This window comes from Diadema setosum, chromosome 21 (assembly GCF_964275005.1).
Source record: "Diadema setosum chromosome 21, eeDiaSeto1, whole genome shotgun sequence".
Taxonomy (NCBI): Eukaryota; Metazoa; Echinodermata; class Echinoidea; order Diadematoida; family Diadematidae; genus Diadema; species Diadema setosum.
In genome coordinates this window covers 17,024,233-17,044,628 of record NC_092705.1, presented here as the reverse complement: position 1 = coordinate 17,044,628, position 20,396 = coordinate 17,024,233, and the positions used below count along the sequence as shown (strand labels likewise).

At 38.9% G+C, this 20,396-nt stretch overlaps 1 protein-coding gene across 2 annotated transcripts; it reads right to left on the bottom strand.

The window, feature by feature from the left end:
- Positions 1-6,928: 6,928 nt before the first annotated feature.
- LOC140244543 (uncharacterized) lies at positions 6,929-20,396 on the bottom strand. 2 transcript variants are annotated; one of them, XM_072324167.1, is made up of 8 exons: positions 20,295-20,396; positions 13,095-13,479; positions 12,396-12,610; positions 11,418-11,581; positions 10,430-10,749; positions 9,708-9,921; positions 8,458-8,626; positions 6,929-7,774 (listed from the first exon to the last, which is right to left on the bottom strand). In XM_072324167.1, exons 2-8 carry the CDS (start codon positions 13,443-13,445, stop codon positions 7,531-7,533), a joined length of 1,677 nt encoding a protein of 558 aa, XP_072180268.1. In that variant the 5' UTR covers positions 13,446-13,479; positions 20,295-20,396; the 3' UTR covers positions 6,929-7,530. The 2 variants fall into 2 exon arrangements, with proteins under 2 accessions (XP_072180268.1, XP_072180269.1); XM_072324168.1 differs by having other exon boundaries at positions 20,287-20,389.

Here is a 20,396-nt window from a genome sequence, read left to right as displayed (position 1 = left end):
GCTATTGCGATCGCCCTTCGTCCGGCGTCCGTCGTGCGTCGTCCGTCGTCCGTTGTGCGTAAAATTTTTTACATTTTCATCTTCTTCTTGAAAACCCCATGACCGATTTTCATCAAACTTGGCAGGTAGCATCCCTAGGGGGTTAGGAACTCAATTTGTTAAAATGGGCACCATGCCCCACCCAGGGGGCCCCCAGGGAGGCCCGAACCCCCCAAAATTAAGGAATCTGTAAAAATCTTCTTCTCCAGAACCAGAAGTGATAGAGCTAAGTTAATACTATGAGTTAGTACATTGATGACTGTAGTTTCAAGTTTGTTCGTGGCAGAATCAGGGGTGCCCCCCTTGGGTCCCAGGGGAGGGGGGTGGGGAGGGGTCCTAATGGGGCCTAAATTGTACATTTTCATCTTCTTCTTGAGAACCCCATGACCCATTTTCACCAAACTTGGCAGGTAGCATCCCTAGGGGGTTAGGATCTCAATCTGTTAAAATGGGCACCATGCCCCATCCAGGGGGCCCCCAGGGGGGCCCAAACCCCCCAAAATGAAGGAATCTTTAAAAATCTTCTCTAGAATCAGAAGTTATCGAGCTAAGATAATACTATGAGTACATTAATGACTGTAGTTTCAAGTTTGTTCAAAGCAGATCCAGGGGTGCCCCTCTTGGGGGTTGGGGGGGGGGGGGGGTTGGGAAGGTCCAAATGGGGGCCTGAATTGTACATTTTCATCTTCTTCCTGAAAATCTCATGATGGATTTTCGTCAAACTTGGCAGGTAGCATCCCTAGGGGTCAGGATCTCAATTATCAAAATGGGCACCATGCCCCACCCAGAGGGCCCCAGGGGGCCCTAATCCCCCCAAATTAAGGAATCTTAAAAAATTTGGGCCCTTATTGGACATTTTCATCTTCTACTTGAGAATGCCTGGTCAAATTTTAGTAGAGCTGTGAATAGTTTAGATTAGTCAGTGACTGCGTGAAAGGTGAACTTGCGATACTCAGGTGAGCGCTAGACCCGCGGGTCTCTTGTTTTTTTAATGCCTCCGCCACAAAGTGGTACCTGGAGGCATTATTAATGCATACATCACCAAAATGCTGCCAGAGGCATTGTGTTTTTGGTTTGTCCGTCCATCCATCCTTCCATCTGTCATTGATGTGTTGAAGGAAGTCTTGGGTCATGGGGTCAAAGGTCAAGAGTCAAAGGTCAGGTAAACATTTTCAAATTGCAAAATGCTGAAATTAAACTATTTCCCCATACCTTGAAAGTTACTCAGTGCATATACAATGTACATGCATTTCTGCACAATAACTGTGTAAGGAGGCAGTTGGACCATGGGGTCAAAAGTTAAATTATAATGTTGAAAATTCTTAATGTCACTATTTTCCTCTTATTTAAAATATAGCTGAAAGTATTGTCATGAAAATTTGATATTACCAGTTATTGATTACTCAAAGAAAGATGTTGACCATGGGCTCAAAGGGCAAGGATCAGTCAAAGATCTAGTGAAAACACTCAAATTCCTGAATTCTTGCCCTCTGAAACAATTTAGCCATCCGAATGATAATGGGTTTGAGGATTCCATTAATATTCAACACATTTGTTGTTGTGGCACAAACTTTCAAACATGTTTTTTCAATTTTTTACCAATCCTGTAAAAATGTTGTCTCACACTGTCAAGATGTATACTGACCTATTGGGGAAAAATAATGTAATATGGCAGAGGCATGCCAGTCGCCACTATGACATTTCTATTTGTTTTTGGACATTTTTTTTTTTTTTTTTTTTTTGGGGGGGGGATAATTTGTAGATTTTCCATGGGAGAACTTCAATACATTAGATGGTTTTACTTGCTCTTTTGTCATCAGGTGTCTTAAAAGTGTGTGAGCAAAATTTAGTACACTTGTGCATGGAAACACAGTGGATGACCTGCCTTGAAACTTCAAAGCATTTCTGTAGTGTCTGACAAAAAGCGAATCATGTTTTGTATATTGCTAAAGGTGTACATTCGTATTTCAAAATCCATCATAACATTTTCAGTCATTTTCTTGTACATAAGGTCATGTGATTATGTCAGTTTGAAGAAATCAAGAGCCCTAGCTGAGAAGGGGAAAAATACACAAAAACATGTTTCGATTGTCTCGCACAGTTAAGAAAATATGGGGGGGGGGGGGTGATTACACATACTAGCAAGATTGAAAGCAGTATATGAGTAATTAAAAAGAAATACTCTTGTTTTGTTTAGAAATGATTTGCCAAATTGTATGACAACCAATGCATTGATGCCTTTACATCTCATGGAAATACATGTAGGGGCCTAAAAAAAAAAAAAAAAAAAAAAAAAAAAATGGTATCCAGAGTACAATGTATTTGAATACCTGATAGGTGCAGGGTGTCCTGCAATCAAATGGACTTCATAAAATGTATCTGTAGTAACACCTCATGCTGAAAAAGGTTTGTCCGAGGCTTGCCTGACCTATCAATATATAGGATATGCACTGCCAAGTCCAGATATGGGTTACTAGTTTGCTCATCATTTCTGTAGTTACGTTCGCACACACAGCAACCTCCAGTTTCAAATTGTAAAAGCAGTTTACAGTCACAGTTCACTCGATCTCGGTTGCTTATTGTATTTAGGTTGTACGCCTACATTAAGGATAAATTGCCTTTTGATTTAATTTCATGATTATAATAAATTTGCAACACATTTTGAGTCTATGTAGTATTTCTGAAAAATCTGTGCATGGATGTACTAAGTACACTCACAAGATGCAAAATCATGACAGACGTAATTCCCGAGTCCCCATGAGGTAGTTCAGCTGGCTGTTCAAGTACCGAGGTACAATGTATTCATTTTGTTGCAAGACGTATGGCAGGGTATAGAAGAAAAATCTGTCTGTTCGGAGGAGTTATATCAATATGGCATTTTTTCTTCTTCAAGATTCCATGAAGCCAGACGCAGTCTCCGCGGAACGTATCCCCGACGATAAAGTAATGCAGACTATCTTTCGGTGTAGGCAGGGTAGTGTTGTGTAGGTTAGCTATCATGTACATACCTCGTCTTCGGTTTCTGCTATGTATCTGTATGGGGGAAATAGGTTGACAAAAGAAGCAAGTATGTATAGCGAGTAGCAGCAAGAGGAAGGGGAGCACATTTGATTTTTTTTTTTCCTTCTCTCGCCAGACCTTTTAGTGCCAAACACTGCATTCCTTTCTTTTGTTCTATCCCCCCGCCCCCCCCCCCCCCCATTGTATAGATCGCAAATGTTTGTACACTTAGCAAACAGAAAAAAAGAATGCACTGTACAACAATGAGAGCAAAATATTTCTTGTCTACAGAAAATATTGTACCTGTCAGTATTGTACTTTCATGACTTGTTGATATACTAGTGAATGTATACTGGTTAATGTGCCCTTGTAGGCCCTAAAACCACGCACCTGCGCCAGCACATACTTGTAGGTACGTATACAGTACTTCTGCACACTGCCACAGAAGGAATGCAGGAACTAACTATACAATAAAAACGGTAGTTACCTTCTCTGTAAGAAAGGTGATTAGTCGCTCCAGTTTATGGTGCTGACTATAATATTGTGCTATACACCAATGTTTAGTCATTACACCTGCCGTGAATTTTATCATTATCTTTCCGTTTCCCACCATATTTGGTGCACATAATCTTGCTAGTTATCATTGTAGCCTTGGGTAACAGATTCTTGGTGTATATGTGAAGAAATCTACGAATGTAGATATTCAGCACAAACTGGGCCTCGGCAAAGTTTAATACATGGTAGATGCTGCATCACCAGGAAGTATGTAAGCATTAAAATCAAGTTTTTGTTGTAGGTTCGCTGTGTCTATTTCTCCCTACATGTAATGTTTTCTTCATTGTGGCCATGTAGATTTTGGCAGCACGAATACGCATATGTGGTTGTCATTTGACGATGGTAGCAGTCAATCATTGCCTGTCACGAGCAAGTGTAACAACGAAGTTTTATGGTAAAGATGAACAGTTTATTCAATACAGGACACTGTGTGAATTGATACATATAGTGGTCACAATTATATCCAGGAAATATATTTGTTTATTTTTTGACAAAGTGTGCAAAGCCAAGGTGAAGGCTATAGTGTAATTGAAGTCCTTGGAACACCACCGCATGAGTTTGCTCGCGCGATTGTACACGGGATGTTGTACAATACTGAGAAGTATGTAAAACTGTGCACATGCAGTGCTATTTTTGAGGTAATGTGCATAAAATGAGCAGACGTGAATATGCATGTTTATTTTACACGTGTTATATTTTATGTATAACGGAGTACTAATCTAGAGAGATAGGATCATCTAAAAAGCTGATTTCTAGTGTGTTGACAATGTCAAATATCTTCCTCTGGGACTGTTTAGCAAAATGTTCCTGTATCAATAAAGCACAAGTTGCTTAAAATGGGAATTTTAGACTGAAGTGTGTTCATTTCATGCTTTGACTTCATTTATACAATGGGGTTCCCTGGTCATACAGTTATTTCCGACAGCAAAATACATTGTAGCTAATAAAAAAAAAATAAAAAAAAAAATGAGTAAATAAATTAAAAAAATTCTTGGGCTAACCACTGAAAAACTTACTGTTCTTCATTGTGAGTTAATTACTGGTAAAGAAAACGTTAACGTGTTATTCTGCTTTAGTGTTGCATAAGCGTTCATGCATACATACGGTCATGTATTATAATGTGTATGTAAAGTGCAGACCTACCGATACATTCAGCAAAAAAAAAAAATTAAAAAGAATAAAAAATAAAAAAATAAACATTTTCTCGAGTTCATATTTTTCATAGAAGATATTGATGGAAATCAATGTATTATGATATACTGTATTAAGGGCAATTTAATTGGCTATCAGACTAGTATAGGTCAATATGAAGGGAAACTTTATGTATGAGTGAACACATTCGTTTTCGTCTTCCAAAGCACAAAAGTAAAAAATTGCAAAAATTGACATGTCTTTCATATGGAAATACCCTTCAAGAAATCAATGTCCAAAAAAAGACCAGTTTAACACAATTAAAAACATTAATGAAATAGCAAAAATAGATTTTCGTTCTATCTCTTTATAACCTCAAACACAATCAAAGTTGGAAACTTAAGGGAGAAAATCCAATAATTTTCTGTCAACTCAAACTTCAAATGACACAGGGAGTAAGGGCACAAAGATTATTAAATGAACAGAATATCTTTATTTCATTATTTCAATTTAGTAATATAAGAATTCATGAAACAAATTCAAGAATCAATATTGTTTACAGTTTTTCTAATTTAAGAAATCAAACCAAATTCCTACCATTTTTGTTTATATTGCTTCCTCTCTCATTTCTCTTGAATTTGGATTTTGAAGATTCTTCATTTTCCTCCATTATTTTAGCCTTAGTAATCTTTTTGGGCTTCAAAGATATCAAAGAGGTCCAAGCTTTATTTTTGCAACTTAATTTAAGTTTATTATTGTGTTAAATTTGTCTTTTTTTATTGTTACATGGAAAAGCACTTATGAAGAGCAAGCATGAATGACGACTTGCTAATTTTTGCAATTAGTACTTTTGTGCCTTTGAAGAGAAAAACGAAGGTGTTCACTCATGAGTAAAGTTTACCTTTTTATTGACCTACCAGGTTGATCATAGCCAATTAAAATTACCTTTCATGTGGTATATGATACATTAACTTTTAGCCAAATATTTTATGAGAAATATAAACTTCTTTTTTTTTCTGAATGTACATGCATGTACAGTGGACTCCCGTTGTAACGAAATCCTCGGGACTGGCAGTTTTCTTTCGTTATATCGGAATTTCGTTAAACCGAACAAATAAACAATTAAAGACATGGGGAGGATAATATTGCGGCCTGAATTTGTATTTCGTGTCTAACCGGAATTTCGTTAGAACCGTGCTCGTTATAACGGGAGTGCACTGTACATGTACATGCATTTATACATAATACATACATTGGTACACACACAATCATAGTGTACACATTGAACTCGCCAGGTATAAGACATACAGGGGACGACGCAATAGAGTGAATGGAGACAAACAACTTCAGGCATCTACCTGTTAACCAAGGTCGTTATCATTTATGTCTATTTTGCTTCCTTCTCGAACACTTTATACTCGGGCGCACTTTCCTTTCACAAAAGGTAGACGGTAGTCAATTTGTATAGATAATCTATAAATACTAAAATGGGTTTTGATTATACTAGTGAAACAGAGTACAGTTATGTGCTTATACATTTGTGCAAAAATCCAGTCCGAAATACATGTACCAGTAGTGAGTGCCCACCATTATGCAATATTTCACTCCTTGAATACTGTACTAATCATGACGGTTGTACATGCATGTATCGCTTATACAGACATTAGATAGAAAGCGCGCGAAACTTCAATAGGTATAATAATATTTTTTTTTTTTCACACACGAAAACTTTCTAAAACTACATTATGCAAAGTATCCATTCTTTCTCTCACACATAAGGTGTAGATACCGGTATGTGTACACATATACAACCTCGCTCTCTGCCACTCTCTCCCCCAGGCTCTCTCCCTCCCTCTCTCTCTCTCTCTCTCTCTCTCTCTCTCACACTCTCTCTCCTACCACCCCTCCCTCTCTTTCTATTTTTGTCTCTCTCTCCTCTTTCTTCAAAAGGAGTTTAATCAGCCCGATTTAATCTCATGAAAAATATGTCAAGTGGACATGCATTCTTTTACCGCAAATAACCTCTCCTCGGAGAGTTGCAAAGCAAGATACACGAGATATAGGCTCCGACATTTTATCTATTCATACATTATTGCTGTTTACACTTTCCTAAAATCAGAATGCACTTTTTCAGCAATTTCCAATTTCGAAGAAATTGATATAGGCAGGTGCCTGTTACATGCACAGGAAAACTTGTTACTCATTTCTTTTTTGTTTACAAACTCCCTATTCAAAAAGGCATAGTATGTATTTGCACAAACGTATTCAGCATGTTTAGCAGGCTACAAATAAAAGTGAAAAGTACTTCTTCACTTCTTTCTCTGCTAGTAACACAAAGTACTGCTCTACAACATCACCCTTCAACAATTTCCTTTCTTTTGAGTTTAAATGACAAGGACATAATTAGTGAAGTTACACCTTAAATATAATTCGTACAAAAGAATTAGATTAGCATTGATTATCTCCATCACAACCACTGCATCACAGCGCGACAATGGTTATCAAATATCTTTTCAATACTCATCATCAAGAGCCTGTTAGGTAAAAGAAAAAGAAAACACAATGATAATGATTACATAGGAAAAGAGCCCATCCATTATTTGTTGAGTGAACTGATATGCTTTCCTTCCTTTTTCGCGTCCCAGATTATGTGTTTGATAAGTTGTGTTCAGTCGTCTGTCTTGTGAAACTCTTCGGGTGTACTTAAAGTGCACATTAGTATATACATGCGTACAACATACTTCTTTTGTCAGTTCATTTCCTCCGGATACGCCAGGAAAACCCGATCGTTTGAATCCGCAGTTTTTAGTAGCCGCTGTACACAAGGAAGCCGCTAAATGTGACGTATTTGAACTTTGTATCACTATGGATACCGAATCTATCGGACGGAGCGAGCCGCAGATAGAGGGCGTCTCCCCGCTCGAGGTGAACCATCACGCTCTGACTCTCCATCACATTACGATCGTGGGCGTCGGTGTAAATAGCCGTGATGACTTCTTCGTTCTTCATGAGAGTAACTCCCAGAAAGAAGTTGTCATATGATCGAAATCTGCACATCGATGGGAAAAATGAACATGGAGCAGCGTGACTACAGTGTATTATCTTACATCTTACAAGTCGGACCCGTAGAAAAGTGACTGTCGATAGTTGATAAAAAGTCAGAATATACTTTCCGGAGACAGTGAGATATCGAGTAAATATCGGTCAGACAACAACGGCCGTCTAATGATCATGATCTCGCACTACTTTTGACAATTAGGACACATGCTCACTTTGTGTGCATACCAGTAATGTCGATTTTTTTTTTCGATTATCCACCATAATGGTGGATTCTCGCAGAAATCATGTGTTTTCTTCCTCTTTTCCAGCCATGCTACATTTGGTATTCCTGGGGATTCAAATATTGTTTTCTCTCTCTACTCTTTGTAGGAAATCTCTGAGCTCTCCACACTGTCCGGTTAGCTTTGTGTCTAAATGGTCAGAACTTTACTATTATTATATGCTATTGTATCAAATATAAGGCGGCGTCACGAAAGAAAATGCCCGTACATGCACACAGGGAACGAGTTTAACTAAGCAAAATGACATTGTATTTTCGAACATTATGTACGAAAGGAAATCAGAGTATTTGAATAAGGAACTCAATCTAGCTAACAAACGCGCTCAGATATAAGAAAATGAGAGGGTAACAGAAAGCCTGTCAACAAATAATAGAGCCGGAGGGATGCTTACGTGAATGTGATGAAATAGTAGCCCGCCCTCTCGCACACGAACGAACCATTGCCCTGAACGAAGTCTCGGCCTTTGTTCACGTACACGTGATCAAAAGTGACGACCTGTGGCGAGCTCGAGCCAATCATGGAACGCGTACGGGCCACCGAGAATGCTGATTTTCGCGACGCTGTGAAGAAACGATAAAAAAGGATAAGATTCGTCAAAATAATATACATGTACGATCATTATATGCATGCACACATCATCGTAAAATGGTATTTTGAAACACGGTTTGATGTGAAGTGGGTATTCATGGTTTCTCTCTCTCTCTACAATGTAGGGATACATGGCTTCCACATCACTTGACGCCAAAATTTCCTGTACCTCCAAAATGATAAAATATGGTTATGTGTTTCTTTGTTAGTTTGTAGTTTGGAGGATATCAACGTTCTAGCCATATGGTTCATTGCCAAAGCCAGATATTTCAGGGGGAAATTCACATCTCGTGCAAATGTTTTAGGCGTTTCACTGCTGTCAGTCACTGTCAGTGTAACTTGTAACCTTTTCAAGACATTTATACCGTGACGATCAGAAGATCGCCAATCGGGAGCTCATGGTATAGTGTGTGTGTGTGTGTGTGTGTGTGTGTATGTGTGTGTGCGTGTGTGTGTGTGTGTGTGTGTGTGACGCGAAAATAATACGAACAGGATATGCAGCATGAAGCAGTAGAGGAAAAAAAAAACCTCCTCAAACCCTACTTGAGTTAGGAATGGGACCACTGCGGTATGGCGTGTATGGCTATTCTAAGGATCTAGAGTCGAAACTTGCCCGATGCCAAACACACAATGTCTTATACCCGCGGTACACGTCACTCTTGGCCCTGGTACACGTTGGTACCTGCCATTGCTGAGGGAATGATACTGACAGAGCCATCCGGCCGGGAAAATAGTGCGAGCACTGAAAAAAATTACCCCGAGTACAGGAACTACAAGATAGAACCAATGATGACCCTACTGATCCTTTCAGAACGTCAACATTACTGTGCCAAGCTCAGGCAAAGCTCCCAAAGCTAATTAATATGGCTACACATTATTCCATTTAGTAATAAGTACTTATCTACGAAAACAAATTTGCTGTATCTCTCAATGCATGATTTTAGCTAGAATTAATAACAACAAACACGCACTAACACGTTCATAATTATGAAATTAAAAATCCGATCTTTACTAATTCCTTGTGATCAGCTGTAAATTTGAGATCGAACTTACATCCCGAACGAGTTTCCTCGAGCACGTCTTTCATGATAGCAATATCATCATCCCTCAAAGTCGGTCTGGATCCCCTGCTGCTGCTGGCAAACGATGGGCTGCCCCGGCTCTGGACGCCGCTAATACTAAGCCTCGACGTCGTGTCGGTGTCGTCGAGAAAAGATGACGCTTGAAGGGCCACCACTTGTTCAAGCAAGTCTACCTTATCGAGGAGCTAAGGAGGGTTGTAAAACAGATGATTGTTTAGTGAGGTATTGTGTGTGATATTGATATCGAATCATGACCAGATTTCGCAACAAAAAAGTTGCAATCTACCGTAGATAGACGTGTCATTTTCACATGATGTTCAGATCCGTCTTTGCAAAAATAAGGATCGCTACAAATGCATACATCGACATCCAAACATTTAATAGCCTTTGCGCTAGTTTCGGGAAACTCAAGCTGTACGACAATGTACAAGTTCGTCGTTCTTGTCGCGTAGATCAAAAAGTTTGTTTTATTTTGTTGTTGGTTTTTTTTTTCTACAGAACCTGAAGATGTATAGGGTCGATCTTGTGACTGTATGTTATATTGTGCTCTACAACATACCGTGCCTTATGAAAAGAGCTTTTGTTATAGTTCAATTAATAACCAAAAGATATAACAGGGAACTGTGTCTGAAGTTATGTATATTATGTTCTTAGAATCGCAACATTATTTGATGATGTAGGTCTACTTGGTACCTGAGATGTGATTTCATCATTGGACGACGATCCGAAATTCCCCCTTGCGGTTACAGGCCCAGTCGAGCGATCCCCCTCCTGCTCAAGAGTGCGAAGCCGTATGGTCAGCTCAGCGTTCTGTTCGTCCAGTCGCGCCAGTGCAGCAACTAGCTGGTCCGCCTGTTGCTCTGTGAGGTGGACCCCACCTGTGGTTTCGTCAATGTCGCGAGCCATTCCGGCCGCTGAAGCTGCAGAAGGACCCGCATTTCCGCGGCTTGGTCCTCGCGAAGAAGACCCCCTCCCCGGCGCAATGCGATCGCCGGATCCTACGGCTTCGGGAGCTTCATCAGATTCGATACGAATTGATTTGATTTCATATCAATATAGCAAAACAATATGTTTTAGTAATAGATTACAAATACACTGGAATGAGGTAAAATAGTAGGCCCAAATGAGTAGAATATTAACAACTCTGATTGTGGTAGATATTCTATGCTTCGTTTTGTTTTTGTTTTTGTTTTGTTTTTATTTATTCAACTTTGTTGATACATATAATATTATTCTTGACCTGGGACAGTACAGACAGTATGTTAAATTTTTAAACTTTAAAAAAAAAGAAAAGAAAAGATATTGAGTGAATGTGTAATACTTCCTGCGGAGTCACTGTTGTTTGTGTGTCTTTTTTTTCCAATACGAATGAGATAATACATAAACTATCATTAGTCAGTACCGAGATGAAAAAAGAAACGACCGTAATCAATCTGTAAAGCGTTTCCTCTCTTTTGCACCTGTTTTATTTCACAGTTCAATTTCTTCATGGACTCTTTTCGCGCCATAATATTTCCTTCTTGCAACTATTTCACTTGTTTGTCCTTACTCTACGATGAAATAAAGGACAGATCAAAAAGGTATCCTACATTTCAAGAAATAACTATCTGAACATTGATAAGTCTGATTAGAAGAAGTCGACATGCGAAGACAGATAATCAAAAACTGTAAAAAGACTCACACAAGCCAAGTACCACAGCATGGTCCGAGCGCGCTGTTGATGTCATGATGTCATCTGCTTCCTCATCGGTGCCGTCCATAGACGGTGGGTCGAGTGAAGAGATGACGGTTCGGCTTCCAACGCTCATCAGCTCGGCCTGAGCATTTCCCAAATACTGGTGGAGTCTATACGGGGTGGCGCATAGAGTTGTAACGTATTCAGCAGTTTCCACTTTTCTTCTGTATCTTTTTCATTTCTTTATTTTTTTTTTCTCCTACTAAGACATCTTACCTGTCGCCCAATTCCTTTATCACATCGATGAATGCATCCTTAAAATACCCATTGTTTCCATTTATATTCTTCCCTCCCGGTTGTTGTTTGTTGTTGTTGATGATGTTTTTGTTTGTTTGTTTTGAGGTGTTTTTTTTTTTTTACAGTTAATTCATTTTTCTTGTATCACGTGCGCGTCCATGGCACCCTAACTGCCACTAAATCGTAATATATATCTATAATAATATTTCCTTTCGCATGTCTATTTGAAGTTTTTTTTTGAAGCTTTTTAGACCTTTGTGTGTCTGGTATCATCGACTTTGGAGGAACCATGTACAGATGTAAGGTTTCTAAACAAAGTAGTATGGAAACACCGTCCTGTGATTGTCAAGCTTTGCAAGATGGCATGCCTTTGATCAATGTACAGTATAGTTTGTGACAGAGATGAATCGCGCTTAGTCATATCGCATCACTATAATGTTCTACTCACTTTGTTTCAGACTTTCTACTGTACCCGTCTAGTTTGAGAAAGAACCACGGTATCACTGGGGCGCAAAATCCACATTACATTAATGAAATCAGGTACCTCAGAACTCCAGTCAAATTGATGATAATACGATAACCTCTACGACATTTCATCACACGAGAAAGGAAAATAATGTTTCAGAGCTTGTCCGCAGATACTTAAAGGATAACAATGACAGTGCTTAAGAAGCAACTAATGGTTACCTTGACAACCGCTGGGATGGTTCTAACGCAGGGTCGTAGGACGAAGGGTCTTCGCTCATCAATCTGTTGAAGAACTGCTCGAAGTGGAGCAGGAACTCTCTCAGTTCCTGATTCTCGGTCTCAAGCCGCACTATCCTGGACTCAAGGTCCGGTCTGGCAGCAGCTCTCACGTTCTGGGCGACTTGGACCCTCAGCTGGGTATGCAGATTCTGGACCTGAAATAGGAATACACGACAAACTATTACCAGGTTCGTAGTCAAATGGGAACTTGCTCCCAGTCCCTCTACCTCTTAAACAATCTTACAAAGATACAATGCATACAATTGAAACAGAAACAAGAGAAACAAGCTAGAGAAAGTCCCAGTGAGATCACTTAAATACAACATGTATTTGTAACCATCTGTAATGCAACCATCCGTATCAATCTACGACAGGTATACATCATTTACAACATTAATGTTGAAGAGACGCTTCATCTTGCCAATTAACCTTTACCTGACATGCTTAAGAAGACAAAGTTCTTCTTGAATTCGAAAATACGGTTTTCAAAGCAGTATTTCAAAATTTCCTTCTTTTTTTCAGAATTGAATTAGCATGTACCATAATGGTTTCTATAAAACACAGTGCTTTGTCCAGAGATCAAGAGACAAGGTAGTGATGTATAGAGGACAGTGAAGGGAGAATGGAGTTTAGACTTACCTGCCCGACGAGAGATGTCACCTGTGCAGTCAGCCTGTTGAACTTGGCATTCAACTGGGCGTCCTTGTTGTCCATGCCGGACAGTCGCCGGTGAATACCAGCCATCATAGCTCTGGTTGTGTCGGCCGCTCCTCGCGGCGGAATTGGCGCCTGGACCCCGCTCGAAATCGGCACCCTGGTCAGTCTCGAGTTCGTCTGCGCGCCCGAGGTTGGTCTGCGCGAGCTCGAGCCCGGTCTGTCCAGGACGATCGGCCGTTCTTCAGGAGGAACAAAGCAGAAGGTCACGTGCGCGACCGTAGCCAGAACGGCGACAAAAAGCGCACCACAACAAAGAGGGGATATAGCCATCATTGAAGTCTGGCTCCTGGCGACGATCCTTTAAATCCTGGAAAACAATGGCAATACCAATATTTATCGTTAATCCAGAAATCGATTACGATGGAGGTAAGTCATAAAACAAATAATGCTTTACTCTCATCCGCTGTGTTAAGAACCCCACATACACAGGGCGTATACTTGTAAGAAGTGCGTGGGGGCTGGCTTATGGAAGATACCCGGCAATAGTGAAATTTTCCCTAGAGTTTGTATTTTTTTGTTATTGTTCTTTTTAATGCTGATGTTGTGTTGTTGGAGAGGGTTTCATTCTACATCAAAGCATTGATTGCAGTTGCGGAGTCAGTGGCTCTTTGTGTACCCCACGGTCTCGATGCGCGCGAATACAGTATTTCCGAGTAAAGTTCTAAAGGCCTGAAATATCTTGACAAAGGTAAACGTCACTTGTTTCAACGTCGACAGCTGGGTGCATTTTGTTCTCTGATCCGAGTCACTGCCCTTCCCACTACTATCTCTTTGTCATTCGTCCCCTCTTATAACTCGAGAAACGATGCTCATGTTATATACAAATAATAAAATGCACAGAGCCAAATTTACGGGTGTTCTATCATGTCTATAGATCACATTTATTATACTCTAGAAAAGTATTATCATTATTGTGTGATTCATTTGACGTACTTGATATCCAAGTAAAGTATCCCGACTATTCAGGCCTGAATTTGGTATTTATGGAGTTTTCAAAGGTGTATCACATGCCCCTTTTTTTCTGGGAAAAAACAAACAAACAAACTCGTTTTTAGTATTTGAAGCGTATTCCAGAACATTATGGGGATGAAGTGATTTTTGACAATCATCCTTTCCATCCTCATCAACTGCTATCACATGTCTAGTCTCCTAGCAGTCGTATATGTGAGTGTGATCTTCTTTAAAACAATGAATAAACAAACAAAGCACTGAGATCGACCGTTTTGTCATTGGATGAGTTTACTTTTCAGTTATCTTTATACAGCGGTTTTTCAGTAAACCGAAGGAAAGCTCATGTCGTAATACGATGTCGTAATACAGAGCTCAGCACCTAATGATAGGATCATCTGATCAATCGATAGATCGTAGCACACAACGACTTGTCTTGTGCTGTGATTTTTACAAGAAGAGGCACACCAGCATTCCAAGGAGCTTTGGCCCTTTGATCGTTTATGACAATATTACGAGGATGTCTAGCAAAAATTTGATCATGGAAACCTCCAATAAAAGAAAGTTTTGCAATCAAATCACAGCGTTTGCTTTGATTTTATTATGGAATAATCTTTCGACTAGTTCCCATCGCTTTTATGAGAACTGAGCTTGGCATACTAAGAATGATAAAGGATATAACAATAACACGGAGGCAATGTTAATGGAAACGTTCACAGAAAAGGAATGTATGTAAACACAATAAATATATATTATAATAGGTAGTTTTAACTAAAACATCGACACTTTTTACTCCTCACAACAGATGGTTTTCTGCAATCACAAAAACCGTTAAGATTTTACAGAAAAGGAGCAGTATTTAACAGTATCGTTGACGTGTGACTTTCTTTGATCGTTTGGACAGTATAAATGGCTGTTTTACAGACACGAAAAGAAGATTCAAATTCATACAAGGTCTAATACTATTGTTTCGTAATGAGCATAATTGGCATGTAAAGAAATGCAGCTGCAAACGATATCTCCCCTTTTAAGTAGGTCCTGATGCGATATACCTCTGATTTCCTTTACATGATTATCTACGTATGTCGTCTGACAATAGCCACCCGATAGCGGTAAGGAGAGAGCATGAATTCGTTATCACTCGAGGTCCTATGACTAGCAGCAGGATACAGCCATATCTTCTACTCTCTCCAAATGTTTGTTCCTTCCTCCGCAATCATTGGCAGTTTAACCGTTCCTACATTAAAGGGATCAGCGTGAACCTCTTTTGACAATCTCTTCGATTATCGACTGTTTGATCATTGGCCAGTCAAGAGACTGAGTGATTGCATGAACCAAAGAATTCAACGAAGTTAGTGAATTAATGAGAAAAGAGGTGAACAATTCAATAAATTTGACATTTTGTTTTCGTTTTCATTTACAGGGAATTCACGTACGAACTAACATTTGAGAGGAATCAATGTCATCTGTATATGCTTCATTTTGCTCTCTTCTGCTCCTGCCAACCCTCTCCCCTTCCTCTTATCTTTCTACCTTATGTCTTTCTCGCCTTAGTTTGCACCTAGGATCTTTCATCTGCCAAGATCATTCCTCTCTCTCTCTCTCTTCCCTTTCTTCCCGGCAGAGGAACCACCTCTAAGGTAACCCGAAAGTTTTCTTGCATCTCTCACTTCCTGAGACCAAGATAGGTGAGCTCTCAGCATGTTCCATTTATAGGGTCCGACCATGTGACCCTTCAAATCGGTACAGATCTCGAGACTGTTTTCTTTTCATCGAAAATTTTATGACATGTCAAGTAACGCCATGCGCACGGCGCTATGAAATCTAAACAATATATTTTGATGGAGTTGTTCTAGACCCGAAAAGTGACTTAAAGTCAAAGGTGATTGGGTCAATTTCTTTTTTCTCGGATGAAGCGGACAAATAAATCATATTTCAGAGTTCCATTTCATTGTTTAACCCTGTCACTCCCCAAACAATGCTAAACAGAGTCTATAGTGAATAACAGCGGCAATGAATCATTGAAGGCACGCGTTGTTCAAAAAAAAATAAACTAGATATCGAGAAGGATAACGCCAGACGAAGTTTCAAGAGCTATCTGTATCACGTGAATTCTAAGTTTAGGACTGTTTGTCAAACTGAAAAATGATAAACATCAGAGATTTAAAAAAAAAGCAGAGATTGCACGAATCACCAAAAGTCCCACATTTTAAAAGAAGGCATCAACTTTCTTATATCATCATTTTCAGTGTTACTTTTGTCCCGAAGAATAATAGTCATAGTGATACCGTGTAGCTTGATTATTTTTCTATTTTTCAGTTCAACTTATTATGTTTTCGGGAACTTGACAGGACTTGTGCGCAAATTCTTACAGGATTTCAGAATCACGTTGTGAATTGGCCAATGCTTGCTGACTCTGGAGAAATAATGAGTAACCTTATAAATCATAACATGTGAACTCTTGCCAATCAACATAACAAAACACTGACAATGTTTTGTGCTCAATTTCTTGCTCATAGTATGGGTAATGACTTTCATATTGCATATAGGATTAGATATATTTCAGATCAGCGTGATAGAAGCGTATGAAACAAAAAAGACAGAAACAATGAAATAGTTTCTTTCGTTTCCTCTCTGGCTACTACGGAAAGGGATATATAGTGGACTTTTGTTGGAATAAAAACGGAAAGCGCAATTCTTGAACAGCAGCTGAACATTTGATGTGATCTAGTGTAATGACGAAGAATATTACAGCTGATACTCACCCTTTATAGCAACGAGAGCGACAGTAAGCAATTGTAAAGGATTCCCACTTATTTTTACAGCTGTTGCAGTTGTTGCCAGTTACAATATCACAGTGTGGGCATATATCTCTTGTGCAAGAGGTCATACTTAATTGTGCCTTTAAAGTGAAACATCCAATCTATTCGGGTAATCGAGTCGACTTTGCTTGCTAGATCAAACTCAGAATAATGACACACAGAACAATGAAAGTTTCAGAATGAAATCGGACAGATCTGAGATTGATGTAGAATTCTACATTTTCACATATTTATCAAGAACAGATTTTCATCATAAGCATAGTCATGTAAGTATAAGATGACACGATGACGTCGCGATGACGCGCTGATGTCGTGGCCGCTTAGGCCCATTTACGTCCACGCAAATCTTCCTATTTTCTGTTTCTTCAAGTAAAAAGCATTTGAATATAAACACACTTGATACCAAATCATTAGATATTAAATCATTATATAATTGTAAGAACTCAGCGTTGATGTACTGTGAAGAAAGGAGGTGGTCATTCTTGTAGTTCTAGGCAAGAAAAAGAAAAGACAAATTACTTTTTATTGTGAAACCTATTGGTTTGTTTTTATGAAGGTATGATATTTCCGAGTTATACTGGCCTTTATTGCAAGCGTTTGGGACAAATATCACCATTTCGTGGATGTATGTTGAGCATCTAAATTATCCGACTTTCTTACTTTGTCCCGATATATCAAAACAAAAAATTGTACTGTTATATCTTGATTTAAAATACGCACCATAACATTACTACATTAAGTTGCAAGAATGGAATCTACCTTTAAGGTCACATGAAAAGCAAAATCCCTGGGCTGAGAGAATAGATAACTCACCTGACGTTTGATCTGTTTTTCCTCGGAGTCATTTCCTGCTCAATGTAAGATAATCGATGTTTTCAAGATGATTTACACCATACACGATACATATCCAGACAACGCTCGACTGATGTTACCACTCTTGACATAGCAATTGTTCACAATACCAATGCTATTCAAAAATGGCTGTCCTCAGCGGGACATTTTTTTTATAGAAGAGCCTTGTATAATGATGGGACTACAAATGGTAGGCATGGGCATAAACTTTTCATTTTCGTTACTGTATAATGTTGCTTACTTCTTTGGAACTTTGTTAGTATTGAAGGTCAGCATTGAGGTATGATGAGTGACCTATATGAGAAGCCTGAAGGTGTGGGTACCGGAAATTCACCTTTAATTGAAATCTTATCATCTAAAATGACATCTGTCTCCTCATTTTCACACCATGGTCACATAATATTTGACGAAGAAAAAAATACAGTGTTTAAGATTCCAACATTTTCTTACTCTATATCCGGTATCAATGGAACTTCGCTTATATTCTGTTTTCTGATTCTATTCAGTTTTATCAAACTCGAACATCGTGTGGAAATGCATGTTCAATTCGTGTACTAACTTGAATAGCAAAATGATTATTTACGCAAACAATCAGGATTTATAAGATGGCTAAGTAATTTCCAGCTTGCTGATTGGTCAAAGTGTACCACGTGATCATTCGCGAAAAGTGTCTATCCCTGCACGCCCGTGGGATTTTCGCGCACCCAAACTGTCTAATCCACGGTTGAAATTTTCGCGGTGTTCAAATTTTCGCGCATTTCGCGCAACCAGAAACTAGCGCGACCCGGCCAAGCGCGAAAAATTAGTCACGCGAAAATATCCACTTTTACAGTACGTAAGTATTCAACACAAGCTGGGATGGGGTAATCTCGGGGAAAGCCTAACGTTACTCTGGGCCATTTTCCAACGGTGAGTACAATTTCAAAATCTTTGATATTCGATTTATTTCATTATTTCTTTCTCATACAAGGTATATTCACCTCGCGTTTGAAATTACTTAGCCATCTTATAAAAGGAATAACGCATTTTCCCGTCGTTGTTCAGCGATATATGCAGTGCACTCGAGGTTTCTTCTTCGCATGCACACTCCACACTCGCCTTCGGCTCGTGTGGAGTGCGCATGCTCAGAAGAAACCTCTCGTGCACTGCATACTCGCTAAACAACTCCGCGGCATGCGTTATTCCTATAATACAACTGTAGTTGATCACAAAAGTTGGTCAGCGACTTCCCTGCAGAGGTCACAAAGATTTTTTTTTTTTTTCAACCACACCTTGACCGCGTTAAGGGAAATCCATTATCAAGCTAATTCACATGATTCATCCACATCATTAATCATCCTTGGCACAAATTCCAGAATTTCTCATATTTTGTATAAACCAAAACAGAGTGTAAACATAAATATACATGGGCGGGACGGCATCATAAGTGATGGGATGAAGTGCGTCACTTCTGGAAGTATTATAAATAATACTAAGGTAAGGTTTCAGACCAATCTACACTAGTCATGGCATAGATTTAAATAACATAATATGTTTACACAAATTTTAAAATCAGTATGATATACATTCGGATTTGAAGGGACTTATCAACTGTAGACACATTTAAAATCTTGCAATCGTACTTGGTTTTGTTTTGTCGTTTGGTCGGTTGCTGTTGTTTTATGGTCAATAAACAAATTCCCTATTCCAGCCTACTGCGCCTGCGAGTAAAAATGTTGTGAGGCCATCGATGCATTGTTTTTGTGTGTTTTTTTTTTGTGTGTGTGTGGGAGTGCGAACACCTCTTTTATTTATTTATCTGTTTATTTATTTATCTATCTATCTACCTACCTATACCTACGTACCTATCTATCTTTTTTTTCCCATGTATTTATTAGTTTTGCTAAAAAGCATTTAAGTTATACCATCGCATAGTCTGTATTGGATTATCGTGTACACGACTCTCCCATTTGAATTGATATCATGTTTCCTTTAGAATATTATTGTTTTTATCCATATTTTCTTTGTTTGCTTGCTTTTTAATATAATTTGAAGGGCCGTAATCTGATTTTGCCTACACATTTTCATGTATTGTTTCCCCATACCACCGATTCTTTTGTTGTTTTTCCCCACAATGTTCAAAGCTTGTAGATAATCCAAAACATAGAAATTATTCTTTTCCGTTAGAAGTCATCGGTTCTCAAGTTTTACTCAAACTTTTCAATAACATTGCACGTTTGCGAAAATTATCAACCTGTAATTTATTATTCAAGCCATAATGTACGTGCGTATTTCATCTAGACAAAGAAATAAAACTTTGGGAGCTGTTATGACTCTTAAGAGGAAGAAGTTATCTTTCAATAATTATGATCGTTAAATCACAAACACTATCGTTGCATCATTGATCACGTCGATAAATTCCTAATGTGGCAAGAACAAAACTTCTGATTAAAGCGTGCAAGACACGTGTGTAAACACAACATGGGAAAGCGGATTATAATAATATTGATTACCTTCGTACCGAATCGGATGATGTGGTGTTGAAGTTGGTAGTCTTTCCGATGATCGTCGATGGACCAGTTATGATCAACAAGGAGCTGGCCACAGAACTTGTGCTCTCGCT